The sequence below is a fragment of the Mobula birostris genome, chromosome 8, assembly GCF_030028105.1.
Source record: "Mobula birostris isolate sMobBir1 chromosome 8, sMobBir1.hap1, whole genome shotgun sequence".
Lineage (NCBI taxonomy): Eukaryota > Metazoa > Chordata > Chondrichthyes > Myliobatiformes > Myliobatidae > Mobula > Mobula birostris.
This window is the reverse complement of record NC_092377.1, coordinates 30,677,767-30,701,470: the sequence shown is the minus strand read 5'-3', so window position 1 is coordinate 30,701,470 and position 23,704 is coordinate 30,677,767. Positions and strand designations below refer to the sequence as shown.

At 39.7% G+C, this 23,704-nt stretch overlaps 1 protein-coding gene across 6 annotated transcripts in view; it reads left to right on the top strand.

The window, feature by feature from the left end:
* Nucleotides 1-23,704, top strand: part of foxn2a (forkhead box N2a) — a 64,086-nt gene that overhangs the window by 3,247 nt on the left and 37,135 nt on the right. For 3 of the 6 annotated variants that reach the window (XM_072264945.1, XM_072264942.1, XM_072264943.1), the window contains 2 exons: nt 331-411; nt 14,473-15,025. In XM_072264945.1, the coding sequence (XP_072121046.1) occupies nt 14,486-15,025 (540 nt within the window). In that variant the 5' untranslated portion in view covers nt 331-411; nt 14,473-14,485. The remainder of the gene's footprint in view (nt 1-330; nt 412-14,472; nt 15,026-23,704) is intronic. The other 3 variants (XM_072264946.1, XM_072264944.1, XM_072264947.1) reach the window with 2 other exon arrangements.

Genomic DNA, 23,704 nt, shown 5'->3' with positions numbered 1-23,704 from the left:
GCAATTTTGGTCACAATTGGCCCCTAACCGGGGAGGAAAAACATTACATTCACAATAATAATCACTATTGAGAGGCTCCAGGAAACAACAGATAAGTAATTAGGTATAGCTGTTAAGTTCCTTAGTCAGATAGTCCTGGCTAATATTTACTCATTGTCTATATTTTCGTGGAAGGTACTTGAAGGCAACCAGGCAAGAGGGGTAATTACTTTAGAACAGAGAACATTTATAACTATTCCAATGTTACATTGTAGACATGAAGACATTGTAGACTTTTCTTTATATATAAAACCTCAGAATGTCTGATTCTTTTTCTTATTTACATTATAGGTTCCGGATTGAAATGACTACCTTGTGCTGACATTGATCAAGTTAAGTTATATTGAATCAATTAGAATATACTTTTCTTAGGTGAGTTTCAGAGGAATGCTGTCTTCGACAGCTGTTTTGCTGCTCTGCCACTGTACCAACCTTGCAGCTGTTGTCACCATTGCTGGCTGCTCTGTGGTCAGTGGTGTATGCTAGTTCATTGTTAGATTCCCCATATCGCTAATAAAGTTCTTTATAATAATATGTACGTTTAACCAATTTCTCCTTAAAGGCAAAGTGCGCATGGTGAATAGTAGCAGCAAGATTGAGATTTGTGATACCCAGTGGCTTGTTGGTCACTAAATTGGATAGCTGTGGACTGCTGACCCACTTCAGAGATGTGTGAAATTACAGTGCAGTTCTGTTTCATCAGGAAAAACAGATTTCTCAATATTCCTCACAGGTGCATGTAAAACATCCCATGACACTTTTCAGTGAGAGGAATGGTTTTAATGTTCTGACCAATACTGTGATATCAACCAGCAAGGCAAAAAAAAAACAACTATTAATCTTGCTGTGTTCAAAATGGCTGCTGCTTTTCCCATGTATCAAAATGACTGTTTTAGCAGTATTTCTTGGCTATGAAGTGATTTTACAACAGCTGAGGTTGTGAAATGCTTTAGAGAATTTGTTTACTCCTTTGAATCAGTTCCATTACAGACAGAAAAAAAGCAAGTTGTCTGTTGGCGGATGAAAGGACACAATGGTTGATTTGTTTGTTCTAACTGTGAATTTGGAGGATTTGGTAGAGATGACATTGGTGATATCTTTTCAGTGCCTTGAGATGCTTACTGTAGGTTGGTTCATATCCCAAAGGAACACAGAAATGCAGGGATTACTTCTACCTAATGGACCATAACCTTAGTGCCTGGTCTGAGGTTTTGATCTTTTACTCAATGGATAATATCTGTGCTAATACTTTGAAGGCAATAGTGAATTTCAACTTGCAAATATGAGGTGTTTTCCCACCTTTTCAGGATCTAATGGTGAATTTTTATTGTTGGACAGCAATGTGGTTCTATTGGAATCAAAATCAGAATTGGGTTTAATATCACTGGTGGGTGTCATGGATTTATTATTTTGCACCCAGCAGAATAATTAAAGTACTACAAATTACAATGAGTGTATTATTAAAAAAAAACTTAAGTAGTCTGTTTACTGAAGTACCCATGGCTGTGACTGGATTTCAGCTATAGTAGTTCCAAATTTTTGATGATTCCCATTGCAGCTGCACGTAAAGAGTCACCACTTAGCAGCACCATTTTAGTCAAATTGGTTTGGGACCATTGTGTTTTAGATGTTGAGGGCAAGGCCCATCTAATCATATTCTTTGATGGCATGGAACTACAGTATGCACCTGTTTGGAACGCAGATGGAAGTGGGAGAACCCAGAGGAAACTTACGCAGTCAGAGGGAAAGTGTGAAAACTCTACACAGCACCTGAGGTTGCAATTGATTGATACTTGTCCAATGGGAATTTTGTAGGGTTTGTGGATTTTGTGTTTTTGTGGTTCATACTATTAATAGAAAATGTTTACAATTAAGTTCCCCACTTTTTTAACTACTATTAAGCAGACAGGTAAAAAGTGTATTTTATGTTCATAATAATTGGAATTTGTTTATTGTTGACATAGGTGCTGAGGTACTGTAAAAAGGTCATCTTGCAAACTGTTCAAATTATTACACAGTGTGCTGAGGTAGTTCGAGATAAATTGATAATAGAATGCAGAAAAAGTGTAGCAGGCAGAGATAGTACAAGCCAACAATATAGTGCAAGTTCATATAACAAGCTGGATAGTGACGTCAAGAGTTCATCTTCTAATTAAGAAGCCAAATATAATTTTTTATTGAATTATAGAATACAGCTGCTCTATTATTTGCCTTATTCAAAAAGTGATCTGTTTTAAATTGAGTATCTCCTGTGCAAAAAGTCTTTCGTACCTTCCTTCTATGACCATTTTTGACGTGTTATTTAAGCATTATGGATGGTGCTTAAATAATGCCTGTTCTATCAGAGAGTAGAAGGACATCTTCCACTGTGCATTCTGTAATGTAAAACAGATGGCACTTTTTTAGACTTAAATATTATAGATCTTTTGAGTTTTTTTTAAACAGTTCTTCATGTTAAGACGAGAGAATTGATTTTAGTAAGTTTGATATCTAGTGCAAAATGTGATTGATTAGTCATAGGGATATTGTCCACAAGACTGGGAATGTTTGGAGTCTATCTTGCACCACAGTGAGCAATAATTGAAGGAATTATTCCCACAAACTGCCCAGCTAACTCCTGGGATCACAAATCTTGAAATGAATCCAGGAATCTGGGGCCTAGTTGAGCAACCAGGGAACACAGATCCTGAGATTATTTCCAGCTTTTGGGCCAGACTAGCCCAAACCAAAACTGAAGCAAAGTAAAGGAAATGGCTAAGAACCAAAAAATTTAAAAAATAGCTTATTAGCATTATGGAATTGCTAGCAGCTTTTCTTTTTCCCTCATTCATGTCAAGATACAAAATATGTGATAAATGGAAGGACCAAAGGCTCTTTTCCGTCAATTCCTACACTCGTTAGTCAATTTTGCTGTCTTTCTCCCAACTCTGGCTGATTTCTAGGGAAGGATCATCAGCACTACCATTTTAGCAGCACACCATTCTACCCCAAAATGTCTTGGCCATTTAAGTGAGAGGTCAGAGGTAAATGTAAGCTGAAAGACTCCGGGGAAAATTGGAAAACCTTCTCTGATTCTATCACAGTGGCTGCAGAAACAACCACTGGCTCCTTCTCTTTTGGGGAAAATCAAGAATGGGATGAGGTATGGCATTTACCGTTTTACTACAGGACAGCTAATTTTCCATTTACATATGGACATAAGGAATTCTTGAATTATGGCCTTGTTTTGGATTATTTCAATGACAGAGATAAAGCCCTAATTGGCGAGATTTAAAAAGAAATTTGTGACTAAGTTTTTGAGCAGATTTGGAAGGTGACAATCTGCCCATGGATGGAGCAGAAATGGGAATTTGGAACCAGAGCTGGTAATTAAGATGGGCAATACTAAAGGAGAGGAATGCTGTTACAATGTCAGCTGATTTGGCATCAGTGGGGTAGTCAGTACTTTTTTGGAAGTGGGAGAATTGGGGAGCATGTAAGTGCCATATAGAAGAACGGGATGGAAACTAAGAGGGGACAAGAATTGGTGCTCAGGCAGTGGATCCAGGGAGGGCACTTGTTTTCATGGGATTGGCACAACGAAATAACAATAGAAAGGATGTTGATACAACTTGTGACCAAGAAGTAGCTAGGCAGACGGATCTACAGGGAAAATTGTAAGTGGAGAGGAACAAACAGATGAAGCATTTAAACTCCAGGTTGGTGTTGGAACAACAGGTTATTTTTGTCGTGGGAAAGTAACAAATTTGACAACGAATGGTTAAACTGATAATGGACCAGGCATGCTTAAGTGTAAGATGAAGGTCCAACTGAAGGCATAACCAGCAAGTATTAAAATGTGCTGAAAGAAATTGATTTGAAATTGGATGGAGGGGTCAATATCAGTGAGTATAATAATGAAAAAAAAATCAACATGGCTCTATCTATGATCTTGAAAATGGGATGCCATAGCTGCAGTTATAAATTTGAGAGTTTATATGGAAAGAGTTCATATGAATAATGAAGCAAAATCCAAGGAGGAAACAGATTTGAATAGAGATTTAGCTTACCCATAGAAGGCAGAGGGTGGTAGGGTGGTAGTTGATGGAGATTATTCTGTCTGGATGTTGGTGACCAGTGGTGTTCTACAGGTATCTGTGGGTTAGTAAGTTTGTAGATAACATGAAGATTGGAGTTGTGGATAGGGGTTGTTGTAGGTTGTAACGGGACATTGACAGGATGCATAGCTGTGCGGAGAAGTGGCAGATATTCAACCCAGAAAAGTGTGAAATAATTCATTTTGAAAGGTTGAATTTGAAGGCAGAATACAGGGTTAATGGCAGGATTCTTGGCAGTGTGGAGAAGAGAGATCTTGGCTCCACATCCATAGATCCTGAAAGTACCTGCGCGAGTTGATAGGGTTGTTAAGGCATGTGCTGTGTTGGCCTTCTTTAGGAAGGGAATTGAGGTCAAGAACTTCGAGGTAATGTCTCTAAAACTCTGGTTACACTACAGGGAATATTGTGTTCAGTTCTGATATCTTTGTTAAAGGGAGGATGTGGAAGCTTTAGTCTGGGTGCAATGGGGATTTACCAGGATGTTGCCTGGACTAAAGGGTATGTCTTATGAAGATAGGTTGGGCAAGCTAGGACTTTTCTCTTTGGAGCAAGGGAAATATGATAGAGGTGTACAAGATGATAAGAGGCATAAATAGAGTGGATAGCCAGAGACTTTTTCCCGGGGCAGAAATGGCTAATACAAAGGGGCATAATTTTAAGGTGATTAGAGGCAAGTATGTGGAGGATGTTGGAAGTAGGTTCTTTACACAGAGTGGCCAGGGGTTGTGGTAGAGGCAGACACATTAGGGGCATTTACAAAACTACTAGGTAGGATATGGATGTTAGAAAAAATGTAGGGGTAATCTAGGAGGGATGGGTTAGATTGATCTTAGAGTAGGTTAAAAGGTTGGCACATAGTGGATCAAAGGGCCTGTACTGTGCAAGAGTGTTTTATGTTCTATGAAAGGGGTGTTGAGATGGAAATTCAATTTTCTGAAATTAAGGAGACCAAGGGAAAGGTGTGTATGTATAGAGATAGATATAATTTTTTTATATATAAAAATCAGTGGGGAGGAGTATTGAATAGGAGTAATCCATCTGGCCTTTTAAGCTTGGTCAATTCATTTCTAGATAAGATTTTTAGATATAGGAATCATGGCATATGGAGATGGTGCAGGAAAATCTAGAAGAGGTGGAAGATCAGTTACTGTACATGATCCCTGCTAGGCTTTCCTCCATATCCCATGATCCCTATAACATCTAAAAATCTTATCTAGAATCTTAACTGAAAATAGCTCGTAATTCATAAGATTATCAAATGGACTCCGGACCTTACAGTTGACCTCATCATGGCCTTGTACCTCATTGTCTGTCTGCATTCCACCTTTTCTGTGAAGTAGAAACATAGAGAACCTACAGCACAATACAGGCTCTTCGGCCCACAATGCTGTGCCAAACATGTACTTTAGAATTACCTAGGGTTACCCATAGCCCTCTATTTTTCTAAGCTCCATGTGCCTATCCAGGAGTCGCTTAAAGACCCTATTGTATCCTCCTCCGCCACAGTCGCTGGCAGCCCATTCCACGCACTCACCACTCTGCGTGAAAACAAAAAGCCAACAACAATAACAACAATTTACCACTGGCATCCCCTCTGTACCTCCTTCTAAGCACCTTAAAACTGTACCCTCTCATGTGTTAGCCATTTCAGCCCTGGGGAAAAAGCCTCTGACTTTCCACACAATCAATGTCTCTCATCATTATGCACCTCTATCAGGTCACCTCTCATCCTCCGTCGCTCCAAGGAGAAAAGGCAAAGTTCACTCAACCTATTCTTGTAAGGCATGCTCCCCAATCCAGGCAACTTCCTTGTAAATCTCCTCTGCACCCTTTCTATACTTTCCACCTTCTTCCTGTAGTGAGGTGACCAGAACTGAGCACAATACTCCAAGTGGGGTCTGACCAGGGTACTAAACGGCTGTAACAGAAGTGTTTTAGAATATTTCAGTCTATAAATGCAAATTGTTATCATCCATCTCAAATGGCTCCACGTTTTCCACATTTGTGTCTGGCTTTCCCCTGGAGGTTGTGTATGCTGATGTTATGCTCCACGCCTTTTGCAACCAGTGGGCACTACAGGGACTCAAATCGTACTAGAGACACACGCAAATAAAGGAAATGAAAAACAGTGGGAGAATAAGAATAAATGTTAGAACAGTGTAATAGATAGACATCAAAATCAAGTTCCATGTATGTAAAGTGATGAAGGTGTAGAAAAACAAGGATGTTTGGGTTTTGGATTTGTTTTTGTATGTTCTTATTTGAAATGAAATAGGTGGGGCATAACTTAATGGTTGGCTGTTGAATTGCAGAAGCAGGTGAGCATTGTGTTGCTAATTAGGTATTTAACTAAATAGCCACTCAACAGCATGGCTGATGTCTTTAATGGAAAAGCTCTTGGGTAAAGGACAGAGCAGTAAATAAGACGCTTTTACATATGGTGTTGTCTTGATTAAATATGTTGTTCAGTTGTGCATCATATAAAAGATTGAATATTTTTCAACTGCTCAGTTATCAGTTTAATAGAAAATGAAAGAAAGTTACACTATTTACTCTATGGTTTAAGAACATATTTTTGAATTGGTGTCAAGTATGCATTTAACTTAAGTGATGGGAGCTTTGGCTCTAAATAAGACTACTATTTAAATAAGGTAGTTCTTTGTTTTTTTTCCCTTTCCCCAGCTTAAATTGCCATTGGTGTCTGGTGCTTAATGAACAGTTGAATTAAGTTAATTTTATTCACGATAGTGAGCTGACTAGATTAAATATAAACTGAATCCAGTCTGTACACTGAATTATTCACTATTTCTGGAAAATTTCAATGTGCATTTATACGTACAGGATAAATGGGTAAGAGATTAATGAATTTAAGAATTCTGGAGCACTGTAAATGATATTAAAACCTCACAAGGAGACTGAAACCTTCAACTCGTTAATTATTAAGAAAAAAATAAATGGGCACAACGCACTATATTTTCCTTGCATATCTATATTTTTGTCAGTCTTGACAAAACCCAGACCCTAAGATGCCTGGATACCTAAATAATTAAATTTTCTTTTTTATCTTTCAATTTTTATTTCTAAAGATTATGTTAACAATGGATACAGTTTACAATAAAAGAACGAGCAATGACTGTCTACTTTTGTCACCTTGTTTTAACATGTATAGTGGATTCTGATTAATTGGGCCATCAATTTATTGAGGGAGCCAATTATATGGGATGACTTTTAAAGAATAAAAACTAATTGAGAAGATAGGCAGGATTCCCTTTGTTTATTTGGGACACTATGCCACTTAATTGGGGCAGGTGACTGTTGCTGAACAGTTTCTAACTAGCATCGGGCACCTGCATTTATGTGGCTGTAAGACCCTACACTGTGCTTAGAGGAAATAGTTTCTAAATATCATTAATTGCATGTGTTTGTGTTCAAAAAGCAGTATTTTTTTAAATCACTGATAGTTGGCAAGAAATGAGCAGTAAGACAATTCAGAACTATTTTGCTCGCTGAGAGTTCAAACATTCTGGAGATGCCAGAAATGGCTGGGAGTGAAAATGATATGATTTCACCACTTCAATGTTAGGGACTATGAAGAATTTGAAAGTATCGACAATCACCTTGAATGTTACAATGAAAATGAAGATTTGGAGGATGAAATCATCAAAAGCATTGTACGAAGGCAGTCTATTGTCTGTACTAATTTTTTCACTTAAGACCATAAGACATAGGAGCCACATTAGGCTACTTGGCCCATTGAATCTGCTCTGCCACACCATCAAGGCTGATTTATTATCCCTCATCCCCATTCTCCTACCTTTTCATTGTAACCTGTGATCCTCTGACTAATCAAGAAACTATTAAATGCCACCTTGATTGGAAAGCTGAAACTGCTGGACCTGAACACCTCCCTTTGCAACTGGATCCTAGACTTCCTGACTGAGAGACCTCAGTCAGTTCGGATCGGGAGTAGCATCTCCAACACCATCACACTGAGCATGGGGGAGCCCCCCCAGGGCTGTGTGCTCAGTCCACTACTGTTCACTCTGCTGACCCCGACTGTGCAGCAATACACAGCTGAACCACATCATCAAGTTCGCCGATGACACGACCGTGGTGGGTCTCATCAGCAAGAACGATGAGTCAGCATACAGAGAGGAGGTGCAGTGGCTATTTGTGGAATGCTTTGCCCCAGAAGACAGTGGAGGCCAAGACTCTGGATGCTTTCAAGAAAGAGATGGATAGAGCTCTTAAAGATAGCGGAATCAAAGGTTATGGGGATAAGGCAGGAACTGGATACTGATTGTGAATGATCAGCCATGATCACAGTGAATGGTGGTGCTGGCTCGAAGGGCCAACTGGCCTACTCCTGCACCTATTGTCTATTGTCTGTTGTCTTTTGTCTAACGGACTGGTGCAGAGCCAACAACCTGTCTCTGAATGTGAACAAAACAAAAGAGATGGTTGTTGACTTCAGGAGAGCACGGAATGACCACTCTCCACTGAACATTGAGGGCTCCTCCGTTGAGATCGTTAAGAGCACCAAATTTCTTGGTGTTCACCTGGCGGAGAATCTCACCTAGTCCCTCAATAGCAGCTCCATAGCCAAGACAGCCCAGCAGTGTCTGCTTTCTGCAAAGACTGAGGAAAGTCCATCTGCCACCCCCCATCCTCACCACATTCTACAGAGGTTGTATTGAGAACATCCTGAGCAGCTGCATCACTGCCTGGTTTGGGAATTGCACCATCTCAGATCGCTAGACTGTAGCAGATAGTGAGGTCAGCTGAGAAGATCATCGGGGTCTCTCTTCCTGCCATTACAGGCTTTTACACCACGCTGCACCTGCAAAGTTAACAGCATTGTGAAGGATCCCACGCACCCCTCATACAAACTCTTCTCCCTCCTGCCTTCTTGCAATAGGTACTAAAGCATTCGGGCTCTGACAACCAGACTGTGCAACAGTTTCTTCCCCCAAGCCATCAGACTCCTCAATACCCATAGTCTAGACTGACATCTACATCATTAATTATTATATTGAAATTGTCTGCTACTGTACCTATTGTCTTGTTTATTATTCATTTATTAATTATTGTACTGCCCTGCACTGTTTTGTGCACTTCATGTAGTCCTGTGTAGGTCTGTAGTCTAGTGTAGTTTTGTGTTGTTTCATGTAGCATCATGGTTCTGGAGGAATGTTGTTTCGTTTTTACTGTGTACTGTACCAGCAGTTTATGGTCGAAATGACAATAAAAAGCAACTTGACTTTAAATATACCCAATGACTTGGCCTTCACAGCTGTCTGTAGCAATGAATTTCACAGAACACCGGACCCAAAAGAAAAATGTAGCATATGCTGAATGAATTTCTTCATCAATAACTAATAGGAACGACACAGTTTTAGTTGTAGTATTTCTAATTTGTTCTGTATTTCATTTAAATACATAATTTGTTACTCAGTTAAACAGTAGTTCATCTTTTTTATACTTTTTTAACTATTTCAATTTTAACTACTTTGGCTAAATGGGCCAATGTGTACTGGTCCTGATGTATCCCAAGTAACTGGAATCGTCTGTGCGTACCGAGTCTCCAGGATTGTCAACTCAGCAGGAATTGCATGGAACCATGAACACACGAAGAAATCTGCAGATGCTGGAATTTCAAGCAACACACATAAAAGTTGCTGGTGAATGCAGCAGGCCAGGCAGCATCTCTAGGAAGAGGTACAGTCGACGTTTCGGGCCAAGACCCTTCGTCAGGACTAACTGAAAGAAGAGCTAGTAAGAGATTTGAAAGTGGGAGGGGGTGGGGGAGATCCGGAATGATAGAAGAAGACAGGAGGGGGAGGGATGGAGCCAAGAGCTGGACAGTTGATTTGCAAAAGGGATATGAGAGGATCATGGGACAGGAGGCCCAGGGAGAAAGAAAAGGGGGAGCAGAGTAAGCAGGATCTCCCAGTGGCCACACATTTTAATTCCACATCCCATTCCCATTCTGATATGTCTATCCACGGCCTCCTCTACTGTAAAGAGGAAGCCACACTCAGGTTGGAGGAACAACACCTTATATTCCGTCTGGGTAGCCTCCACCCTAATGGCATGACACTGACTTCTCAAACTTCCGCTAATGCCCCACCTCCCCCATGTACCCCATCTGTTATTTATTCATATACACATTCTTTTTCTCTCTCTCCTTTTTCTCTCTCTCCTTTTTCTCCCTGTGTCCCTCTCACTATACCCCTTGCCCATCCTCTGGGCTTTTCCCCCCACCCCCTTTTCTTTCTCCCCAGACCTCCTGTGCCATGATCCTCTCATATCCCTTTTGCCAATCAACTGTCCAGCTCTTGGCTCCATCCCTCCCCTTCCTGTCTTCTCCTATCATTTCGGATCTCCCCCTCCCCTCCCACTTTCAAATCTCTTACTAGTTCTTCTTTCAGTTAGTCCTGACAAAAGGGCTTGGCCCAAAACGTCAACTGTACCTCTTCCTAGGAATTGTATGGAGTTCTCTCAGTTGCTATGTGAACTGCAAGATACTGGTGAGGAAGGTGTTGGTTCCGAATTCCAGTGATATTCTAAACTTCCCCCATCTCTGAGATAACCTTTCATCATTTTAAAGTTTTTATCTGCTCTGTATACTGATTATTTTTGTGTTGTTAACTACTGCCCATTATGCCACTGGTGTTTAGGACAGCAACAAAGGTCCTCCATCTGTGGTGGTTTTCAGAGCTTCCTTCATTGTGTCAGTAGCTTCCTTTCTGTTTTCACTACTGTCAGCCATGTAAGTTCCGGTTGAGGCACAGGAATACCACTGCACTCCGGTGTAGAAGAATTCTTCATTGCTGTTTTCGTAACAATTTTCTTTGACCAAGCAGGGTTGTTTGTCCAGTGTTGTACCCTGAACCTGGAGGACTGGTGGACCACTCTTAGTCTGGCCTCTACTCTTTGACCTGTTTGGCATGGGTGACCCTACCTAGAGCCAAAGCATAAAGCCCTGACTCCAGCCAACAGAGCTCTCTGGGTCATTGAGGCACGCAAGCCTCCAAAACCAACAGCAAGCTTGTGGTCCTCTTGTAGGTTGTGTAGTTAAGTCGGTTCTAAATTCTGTATTTATATTAGAAATCGAGCATCTGCAGTTTTTTTTGGTTCCCATTAAATTTATCTACTTAAAGGGTTCATTCTCTTTTCTGATTTTCATTATTAATATTCCAGAATGAAATATTTCATTCACTTAACTATTGCACACATTTCCATGAAATCACTTCACAGACACGTGTTTTCCTCAGGCTGAAAAATACTTGTTCTCAGAAATCAAAGTATTGATATTGATATCAGACTGGTAACTATATTTTCCTCACTCCTTGAGTTCTCTTGAGTTTGGGTCTACTCCCTGCGACTAGTACTTATTTTGTGCTCTGTACCTTTGAACCACCAAGACTCCATGGACTCATTGGATCTTAGAATAAGCTTTTTTTCCTAACAAGTACCTATGGAGTAATTTTATCTGACGCTGTTGGACTTGTGTACTTATTCTGTCCTATTTACTCCAGAATTTCTGAGTCAAATCTCTTGTTTCCACTGACCCTACTGATTTTATCATTATGCATAAATTTGGCCCCTTTGGTATTATTATTTTTGACATGTGGAGACTAATGAGTGGTTCCAGCACCATGCAGTGGAGAATCCCAGTTGTAATTTTCATACCCCTCATTTTAAATCTGTGTCTCGAACAAAAACACAATAGTGAAGTTGTGAGAAGAAAACTGTACATTTACACTATGCTCTGCCTGACATCTGAATGTGCAGGGTACCTTTATACTATTAATTACTTCTGAAATTCAGACACTGGGGTTGACTATGCCTTGTTCATTATTTTAATTTATAATACAAGCCCAAGTTCCATCATGGGTAAAGACCCCCCCCCCCCCCCTTTCCCCTTTGAGCACATCTACACAGAGTGTTGTCACAGGAAAGCAGCATCCATCATTCGGGACCCTACCACCCCAGACGTGCTCTCTTCTCACTGCTGCAATCAGGCTCTTGAACCAAAGAGGGTAACTTCACTTGCCCCATCACTGAAATATTCCCACAACCTATGGGCTCACTTTCAAGGACTCTTCATCTCATGTTCTAGATACTTATTATTGATTGTTATTTCTGTTTGTATTTGCACAGTTTATTGTCTTTTGCACACTGGTTGTAGGACCAGTTGGTACAGTATTTCATTAATTCTACTATTGTTATTGGACTTATTGGGTATGCCTGCAAGAAAATTAATCTCAGGGTTGTACTTTGAACTTTAATCTGGAATATTAACTACGTTCCTCTTAATATACACTGCCTGATCTGCGAACTGTTTCCAGTTTGCCTCCAGATTCTCAGCATCTTTAAAGATTTTTTTGGCTCTTATTTCTTCTGCAAAATTTGTGTATACTTAAAATAAAAACAGATGGATTGTGTTTATACAGTTGTGAAAAGGAGATTGGGACATTGGTGGGCAAAATGGTACAGGGTATAAGGAAATGGCAGAGGTGTGAACAGAAATTAGAGGCAGAAGTAGACCCTTGAGCATGCTCTGCCAACTAATAAACTCATTGCTCATCTGTGTATTCCTACCCATTCCTGGTAACCTTTCACCCTGTAACTTAACAAGAATCTGTTCATTTTTCCATTAAAATGTTCAAAGATTCTACCTTCAACATCTTTTAAGGAGGAGAGTTCTCAAGACTCACTACTCATGAGAAAAAAATATTCACTATCACTGTGATTTAAATGGACACCATTAAAGTTTTGCTATATTTAATCCCACAAAAGGAAACCTCTTTTTTGCATTCTCCCTATTAAGGCATCCCAAGAGCTTGCATGTTCATTGAAGTCACTTTCTGTTCTTCAAAACTCTAGCATAACTTACTCAAGCGTTCCTCCCAATGGCAACCCACCTTTTCTAGGTAACAGTCTAATAAGCCTTCTCTGATTGGCTTCCCACAATCCTACATCATTCCCTGTAAGAAAAGACCACATGGTACTCCAGATGTGGTCCTATCAGTGCCCTATATAACTGATGTATAATCTCTCTAATATTCCATTCCATTCAAACTAAATAATATTGTGTTAACTTCATTGCATGCAGTATGTGTATAAGCAGCTTTTGTGAATGTGCGCTGACAACTAGATTCCTGTATTAAAGAGTTCAGCAATCTCTCATAATTTAGATATGTTTTTAATTTATGTGGAAAGCAATATGTGTGATGTGTGTTCTCCTGACTTCCCCTTCTTGAAGTCCACAATTTGCTTTGCTGATGCTGAGTGAGAGCTTGTTGATATGACACTATTCAACCAACTGTTCCATCTCATCCCTATATTCCTCATTGCCACCTGAGGTTCTATCAACAACAGTTTATAGATGGTGCTTAGCCACAGTCACTTAGAAAATTCAGCAGCCACACATTCAATCCTTTCATTTATATAAATTGTAAAAGGGTTAGACCCCAGCATCAATCTGTGTGCCAACAAGAAAAAGAAGCTTTTAGCCTCTCATTTTCTATTAGCCGGCCAATCTTCTATTCTTGCCATTATGTTGCCTCTTTACACTATTTTCTGCAAAATTCAATCTGCAAAACCCAATTGGATGAGGACACTGAATGATATTACCACTAATGCAAACCTGATTGAGAAAATAATTAGTGAGGACATAGGGAGACATCAGATGATATTTACTGTTCTTTAAAGCATGATAGAATATGTGTCACGCATTGGGTTGCACAATGGTGTATCCAGTGAAGTGATGTGAGGCATTTCTCTAATTAAAGGAGTGAATACAAATTGTGATTTGTTTAACATAAGGGGAATGCAGTTCACTACACCATTCACAGGTTTTAAAGTTGAGTATTTAAATTTTTGCCAATCTCTTTCCTCAAATCTATTGATATCCAATGAAATACAGTTTCAGAGATTTTCTTACTTTATATTATGTATTTGTGTGGCTTGAGTTTGAGTGAAAACACACTCCTGAGTTGTGAGTGTCAAATGATCACTAATCCTCCCTCGCATAGACACTCACAGGTGACTTGGAAGATTAAGCTTGGCAACTAACCCTTGTTCATTAGGGAAAATAGTAGTAATGGTTTTCTACAAACACAATTCCTCCTTAAGGCAAGGATGGATATATTGTCCAATCTAAACAGTTTAATATGGAAAATTTACCCTGGGAGAAGTTATGGCTACCACAACAGGCCCAGTTGTTCCACTTTTACATTGGTGTTGTCAAAGGTTTCTTTATGTCCTGCTTCTACATGAGAACAACAGGCAGTATCTTTGACTATATTCATTTTTCTTTGCCTTACAGATGTGAAAGTTAAATGGGTCCAATTAGCAGCATGTCTCCAACGAAGAAAGCAGAGATCTCAGGCACAGGGGAGCCTTGCGTCTTGAATTCAAATTGTTCCATAGAAGTTCTTTCAGAGGTAACAGCTGGTTCGAAGCCAGGGGTGATTTTTGGAGAGAAGGAAATGACAGATGATGAGGAACTTACTAATCTGAACTGGCTTCATGAGAATAAAAACCTATTGAAAAACTTCAGCCTTGGCAGTGAGATGCTACGTAGTGTTAGTCCTACACGTGATGTCATTGAAGAAGACACTTCACCTTTGCCACTTTCTGATTCGCTGAATAATGACAAGCGTGGATTGAACTCCAAACCTCCGTATTCATTTAGCTGCCTTATATTTATGGCGATTGACCATTCAGCCAGAAAATGTCTGCCAGTCAAGGATATCTACAATTGGATATTGGAGCGTTTTCCATATTTTACCAATGCACCCACTGGCTGGAAGAACTCTGTAAGGCATAATCTTTCCTTGAACAAATGTTTCCGGAAAGTGGAGAAGGGTCACGGCAAGGTTAGTGCACACTATTCAATGTCTCAATTGGACCATTAGGACAGACTGTTAGTTGCTCAGCTGGTATATCAAGTGAGTCATAGACATCAAGGTTTTATTCCCGGTCTGTGTAAACTAACTGATCTGAACTGGTACTGAGGTGCATTTCAACAAACAAAGACAAAGACTAGTGAAAATGAGATTGAGGCTGTTGGTTCAGATATGTAAGTTGATGACAAGAGTTTTCTTATGGTATATTTTCTGAATCCTTGCCCAAGTGCAAAATTTCGGAATGGAGGAATTGAAGGAGTGGGGCAATACGGGAGGAATTTCCCATTTGTAGAACTGAATTCCAGCTGAAGTGTCAGGAGATCTCTTACAATTGTATCTCGTGTTCCTTTAAACGTGACCTCTGAAGCATCAAATATGTGTAACTAAGCTAACCATTTCCCCATATTTTAATTCAGTATTTTAGAATTACAGGTATCAGATTTGTTTGCAACAGTCAAATTACACATTTCAAAATATTTCTCCTGTCATCCTTATTGTGTTTGCAAAGATTTACAGTAGTAAAGACAGGATTGATAAAACTGGTTAGGCCCCACTTAGATTTCTGATGTGGCAGACTGCAGGAAGAATGTGATTGTGCTGGACAGAGTGCAAAGGAGATGGTGCCCTGGACTGGAGGACTTAAGCAGTGTAAGGAAATTGGATAGGCTAGACTTAATGTTACTGGAGTGGCAGAGATTGAGAGGTAATCTAGTAGAAATATGAAAGATTATGAGGGGCATAGAATAGGTTAGATAATCAAATCTATTTTCTATAGCAGAGGGAGCAAAAGCAGGAGAGCAGAGATTTAAGGTGAGAATGAGGAGTGCTCATTTCAATGGCATATAACTGAATCTGAAACCAGAAGTGGTGGAATCAGATACAATTGCTATATTTAAAAGGCACTTAGATTATTAATAAGCATGGCAGAAGGATACAGTCCTAACGTAACACATGAAATTAACATGCATAAAGAAAAGGGTTGGCATGGATGTGATGAGCTGAAGTGTCTTTCTGCGCTGTATGGTACTTCAAGATTGGTTCACCTTAGGAGAAAATGTATGCAGACGATGGAATACATCAATAAGATGGGTAGTGGAGCCAGAGGATGATGATAGGTAGATTGTGGAGGGATGAAAGATGCCTGGCAGATTGAGTCAGGTGGGGAGGGGGAGGGGTGGAGTTCAGAGACAGACTGATAGGTGGAGACAGGTAAGATCTAAAAAAAAGTAGTTGAAACCAGGACTGATTCTATTTTGTGGGAGAAAGTGTGTGCGTGTGGGTGCGTGGGAGACGATCTTTCATTCCGTTAATGTACAAACCCCATTTCCAGAAAAGTTGGGATATTTTCCAAAATGCAATAAAAACAAAAATCTGTGCTATGTTAATTCACGTGAATCTTTATTTAACTGACAAAAGTACAAAGAAAAGATTTTCAATAGTTTTACTGACCAACTTAATTGTATTTTGTAAACATACACAAATTTAGAATTTGATGGCTGCAACACACTCAACAAAAGTTGGGACAGAGGCATGTTTACCATTGTGTTACATCACCTTTCCTTTTAATAACACTTTTTAATCATTTTGGAACTGAGGATACTAATTGTAGTAGATTTGCAATTGGAAATTTTGTCCATTCTTGCTTGATACAAGTCTTCAGCTGCTCAACAGTCCGTGGTCTCCGTTGTCTGATTCTCCTCTTCATGATGCGCCATATATTTTCAATAGGAGATAGATCTGGACTGGCAGCAGGCCAGTCAAGCACACGCACTCTGTGTCTATGATATGTTAATTCAAGTGAACCTTTATTTAACTGACAAAAGTACAAAGAAAAGATTTTCAATAGTTTTACTGACCAATTGTATTTTGTAAACATACACAAATTTAGAATTTGATGGCTGCAACACACTCAACAAAAGTTGGGACAGAGTTAAAATAAGATTGAAAAGTGCACAGAATATTCAAGTAACACCGGTTTGGAAGACTCCACATTAAGCAGGCTAATTGGTAGCAGGTGAGGTATCATGTCTGGGTATAAAAGTAGCGTCCATCAAAGGCTCAGTCTGCAAGCAAGGATGGGTCGTGGCTCACCCCCTTGTGCGAAAATTCGTGACAGAATTGTTAGTCAGTTCAAAAGGAACATTTCTCAACGCAAGATTGCAGAGAATTTGGGTCTTTCAACATCTACAGTACATAATATTGTGAAAAGATTCAGAGAATTCAGAGACATCTCAGTGCGTAAAGGGCAAGGTCGGAAACCACTGTTGAATGCGCGTGATCTTCGAGCCCTCAGGCGGCACTGCCTAAGAAACCATCATGCTACTGTGACAATTATAGCCACCTGGGCTCAGGAGTACTTCGGAAAACCATCGTCACTCAACACAGTCCGTCGCTGCATCCAGAAATGCAACTTGAAACTGTATTACACAAGGAGGAAGCCATACATCAACTCTATGTAGAAACGCCGACGAGTTCTCCAGGCCAGAGCTCATCTCAGATGGACCAAAAGACTGTGGAACCGTGTGCTGTGGTCAGATGACTCCACATTTCAGCTAGTTTTAGGAAAAAATGGGCGTCGAGTTCTCCGTGCCAAAGATGAAAATGACCATCCAGATTGTTATCAGCAAATGGCGCAAAAGCCAGCATCTGTGATGGTATGGGGGTGCATCAGTGCCCACGGCATGGGTGAGTTGCATGTATGTGAAGGACTCTGAGGTGTATATTAGGATTTTAGAGAGACACGTTGCCATCAAGGCGACGTCTCTTCCCGGGACGTCCATGCTTATTCAGCAGGACAATGCCAGACCACATTCTGCATGGGCTACAACAGTGTAGCTTCACAGATTTTTGTTTTTATTGCATTTTGGAAAATATCCCAACTTTTCTGGAAATGGGGTTTGTATTACAAGAGCAATTTTCATTGACTCAAGAACAAATATCTGCTTTCAACTCCCTATGTGAGAATTGGATGATATCACAAGACCAAATGGAAAGAATGTCTTGACTAAACAATCAAGCTGCTCTGTGGAAATGTACCTAAATATCTGGGATTTGTTATGAGGATCTGACCCTATGGTTGGGGAGGATGGTGAGGTGGTTAGAAGGAAGGAGAAAAAAAATACATGATGATTCATGTAAAACCAAAAGCTGAGATTGCAATTTTCAGTAAATTTATAGGATAAACAGAAACAGGTTTCCATTGTATGCTGGATAATGCTGGAAAATGATGCAAAGAGGTAGCAATGGGGAGACAGAGATGGCAGATGAACTTAAGTATTTTGCATCAGACTTTACGGTAGAAGACATTGGCAGTATGCCAGAAATTTGAGAGGGTCAGGAGGCAGAAGTGAATATGGGCTTCTGAAAGATGGCTAAAGAGATTGTGGAGGCAAGTAAGGAAGCAGGGAGTCTGCAAAAAGATTAGATAGATTAGGACAGTCGTCCCCAACCACTGGGCTGCAAAGCATGTGCTACTGGGCCGCGAGGAAACGATATGATTTGGCGATACGAGTCAGCTGCACCTTTCCTCGTTCCCTGTCACGCCCACTGTTGAGCTTGAATGCATGCGCGGTCATTACCTGCGTGTCATCCATGTCAGCATGGGAAGGAGATCAACTCCTTGAGCTTGCAAATGATGATGCGCTGAAAAGTATGTTTGACATAACACCTCTGCCGTCATTCTGGATCAAAGTCAAGGCTCAATATCCTGAGATAGCCATGAAGGCAGTGAAAACGTTGCTTCCATTTCCAACATATCTCTGCAATGAATGCAATGAAAACTAAATTGCAAAATAGACTGGACATAAGGAACCCTCATCGAGTATCACTGTCTCTCATCACCCCTTGATGCACCGTCTTGTTGCAGGGAAACAAGCCCAGGGCTCCCACTGATTCAGCGATATTGGTGTGTTGCAATGATTTTATATGTTCATACGGGGAAAATATGTGCTGTGTGTTTAATATCCAAACGTTACTTAAAATGTTATGATGTTATTGACTTATAAGTGACTTACATAACCGTATAACAATTACAGCATGGAAACGGGCCATCTCTACCCTTCTAGTCCGTGCCAAACGCTACTCTCACCTAGTCCCACTGACCTGCACTCAGCCCATAACCCTTCATTCCTTTCCTGTCCATATACCTATCCAATTTTTCTTTAAATGATAATATTGAACCTGCCTCGACCACTTCTACTGGAAGTTCGTTCAACACTTACTTCAAGCTCCCCTGCCCTCCCCTGATAATTGACTTATCACTATATTCATGTGAGGAAAATATGTGCTGTATGTTTAATATTAAATTCGTTAGATAAAGCCTTTTGGAAACGAAATTGAGTGCACACCTATATTCCGGTCGTGATTAACACCCCCCCACCCCCACCCCCGAACAGAACCGCCAACAACTATTTGTAGAAGAATAATCGTCACGTACACGCATGCGCAGTGGTGCCCGCGCAAGGCTTCATGGTCATTGTAGTCTTTCTCGGGGTAAACATAACTTATTTGACTGCTATTCTTGTCCGTCGGCAACCCTACACCCCCCGCCCCCCCCCCCCCATGGGTCGGCCGGTCCGCAGTGCAAAAAAGGTTGGGGACCCCTGGATTAGGAGAATGGGCAAAGGAGTAGTAGATAGAATATTGTGTAGGGATGTGCATGTCATGCATGCTGGCAGAAGGAATAAAGGCGTAGTCTATTTTCTAAATGGAGAAAATTCAAAAATCCAAGGTGCAAAGGGACTTGGGAGTCATTGTGCAGGAGTACTTAAAGGTTAACTTGCAGGTTGAGTTGGTGGTAAAGAAGGTAAATGCAATGTTAGCATGCATTTTGAGTGGACTAGAATATAAAAGCAAGGATGTAATGCTGAGACTTTATGAGGCATTGGTCAGATTTCACTTGGAATGTTGTGAGTAGTTTTGGGCCCCTTATTTATGAAAAGATGTGCTGCCAGCACATTGGAGAAGGTACAGAGGAGTTTCATGGAAATTATTCTGGTAATGGAAAGTTTAACGTATGAGGGGCATTTTATGGCTCAGGGCCTGTACTCACTGGAGTTTAGAAAAATGAGGGGTAACCTCTGAAACCTATTAAATATTGAAAGGCCTAGATATAGTGGATGAGAAGAGAATGTTTCCTGTAGTGGAGGAGTCTAGGACCCGAGGGTGCAGCCTCAGAATAGAATGATGTCCATTTAGAACAGAGATGAGGATGAATTTCTTTAGCCAGAGGGTGGTAAATCTGTTGACATTTATTGCCACAGATGGCTGTGGAGGCCAAGTCATTGGATATATTTATAGAGGAGGTTAATGTGTTCTTGGTTTGACAGGGTGTCAAATGTTACAGAGGGAAGGCAGGAGAATGAGGAATGATTGAATGGTGGAGTAGACTTGATGTACCAAATGGCCGAATTCTGCTGCCATACCATGCTGCTATTATGTTCAAATATTATTTTCTGCAATGTCCCTTTGGCAGTCAGTCCAAACACAATATTCCTTGATCCCTCTACTTGTCCATTATCATTTATTTGCTTTTATATCATTTACTGCTGTCTATTTATTTAACTATGTCCTATAAAACACCTTGATGTTTTTCAACATTAAATACCATTATTTATTGACACGCTTTCAATTGTACCATTCGGTACGGATAATATGGTCAGCTGATTAACATCATTATCTCGATCTGGCATGCATCTTTTTATTTTGTATCTGAGGTAGCGTAAATAAAGGGGAAAATGCTCCAGTCTCAAATATTAACTCACTGCAATAAGATTCAGTGTTCAGAAGCAATAATTCTGGATGATTTAAGTTAATGATGAAACCTCAATTATCTGCTGGAGTTTAATGTTTGTAAGCTTGTGGTACATCCAATTCCACTGCTTAGTTTGCTGACAGTAACAAATACAGTTAAGCTTACTTAACCTAGTTATGATGGTTATTGGGCAGGTAAACTGTAAAGTTCCTGTAGGTATTTACAACCCATCCAGGTCTTTGATAGATCTGAGGCATTGGGTACATACACAGCAGAAGGCTACTCTGTACTACTATGCATCCAGATGGCAATTGTAGAATTGTTTAAATTAGTAAGAATTTTGTGTTTCTGTTGATAAATATTTCCTGACTTTAATTGCTAGAATCTTAATGTTACTTCATCTTATTTGTAAATGAAAACCTTTAAGATTGGATTCATTTGCAGTCAGGAAGTTGCTTACAGGGTGTGGGTTTCATTTTGTGGCCTGGTTTTGTGTTGCTATGGCAACGTTTCCTTCTGCTCTATCAGTTTGTGACCTGTCAGTAACATAATACACAACTGATCTGGCTTAACTGGATAAGAGTATTAATGCTCTTACTCAAACCATGTGCTTCCTGTTTGTCAAAATTTGTTCCTTGATTCAGGCCATTTAATGAAGGGTTCCATGTAAATGTAGTGATAAGTAATGCAAATCTACATGCTGCTATACACAGTTTTTGATTCTCTCTTCTCCAGCTAAGCTATACAACTTCATCCCTCATTTCTGAATTGTGCAGATTTCTCTCTTGGTTCACAAATATACCTGATATTTATTTCAGTACTTTTCAAGTCAAGTCGCTTTTATTGTCATTTCAACCATAACTGCTGGTACAGTACACAGTAAAAATGAAACAGCTATCCTCCAGGACCGTGGTACTACATAAAACAACACAAAACTACACTAGACCACCTGAAACAACACAAATCTACACTAGACTACGTGAAACAGCACAAAACTACATTAGACTTCAGGCCTACATGGAACTACATAAAGTGCACAAAACAGTGCAAGACATTACAATAATTAATAAACAAGACAATAGGCACAGTAAAGGACAAATTACAATATAATAAATGATGTAAATGTAAACAATGTTTAGCAGGAATTGAGAAAGAAATGAGCAAAAATTGCAAAGAGAGTGGAGTGGCGTTCAGTTTAGTGTGTGTGTGTAGAATGCAGCCCTTAGTAGTGTGACTTCATGTCGACTACATATTTTGAAGTGCTAGTCAATGGCTAAATTTGCACAAACTAAGGATATTGCTGTGTAACACAGTCATTCGCTGTATGCCAATCAATAATTAGGTCAGTGGTCGAAGTTTTTGTGTGCAACTTGTTTATAATTCTGCCTACCAGTTTATTAGCTGAGATTAAAATGGAGTTAAATCCACTGGCTAAAACATGATTGTGATTAGTCTAAAATAGTGGGAACTATTACCAGTAGCAACATTTTAACTTGCCAATTTAAAAAGAACAGAAACTATTACATTAGGCCTCATCCATCAAGAAAGAACAGAGTTAATGTGTGGGAACTGGAAAAACTCAGGAAAAGGAGGAAGAGCAAACAATTTTAATTTGGCACTGTGTCACAATATGAATTTGTTTCCTGATTAATCCCAACACTGTACGATTTAAATGGTGTGTGTCTCTAAAGGCTGTGTGAATTGTTTTGGGCCTGTTTACTGTATTGAACACTGTGGAGCATATTGTTTATGCAAGCTGCAGTGAAGTGTGGTGTTTCCACAAAGCGTAAGTGCCTGCTTCCACACTTTAAAAGAAATATCTGTTTACAAAAATCTATGTTAAGAGAGACTAGATTACTGGACTAGGAAAGAATGCAAAACTATTCCAGTCCTAGCACCAACACTTTTCAATACTGTACCCTGATCCAAGTCTTCAATCTGATGCTGCCTGACTGGCTGAGTTGTTCTCAGATTTTCTGTTTTTGTTCCAGATTCCAGCATCTGCAGTTTTATTTGCTTTCCAGAGGGCTAGATTTTGAATCTGACCAAGGAGGCTGGGCAATTTAAATTTTGTTACAAACATGTAAATAAAAAAAAAAACAGGTTGTGGTTTAAAACTAGAATGTGTAAGAACTGAGGTAATACTTCTTTCAGGGATTTTTTTTTATCAGTAAGATATGACTATTTCAGTTCTCAGGCTGTCAACAGTAGCTGGAAATCAAGGAAGTAACTAAGATATGAAGAGTACCTTACCTTTGTTATGTTTTCCCCTACAAGCTTTTATGTGCCATATGCCCAAGATGAGACAGCTGAGGGCAAGGATATTAAATTACACCGAACAAATGTGCTACATTATAGCTGTGAAAAAAGCTGAAGTTAGAAATTGATGAGCGAAAACTGGTTTCCACAAGTCAAATTTTGGATATTTTTTTATTCCTCCAGTTGTGTGATGGAATCATTGATTTGAAACATAAAAATTGTTTTACTCCCCACAGAAGTTGCCTGACTTGCTGAGTATTTCCAGTACTTCCTGTTTTCATTTCTGAGAATAGAAATGTGTTCTCTTTATTTTTGAACAACTTCTATAAAATTTACCAAGAAACGAAGATTAAGTGATTCCAAGAGAAGCAAAATGTAACTGGAAATTGAAAAATAAATGGGAAACTGTTAGGCAACCAAAAAAGTCTGGGTAGGCTGTGAAATAACTTGTGATGAATGGGAGAAAGATAGTGAAGGAATGAGGAAATCTCAATTAGCTGAAGCTCTGCAGGCAATAATAGAGCAAAGGGGTTACAACAGGAAGTGGGAAGTAATACAGAAGAAACTGGATTTGTTGATGAATATAGGAATTAAAAAAGAATAAATGTTGACACACAAAGGAGTCAGTAAAGTGGTTA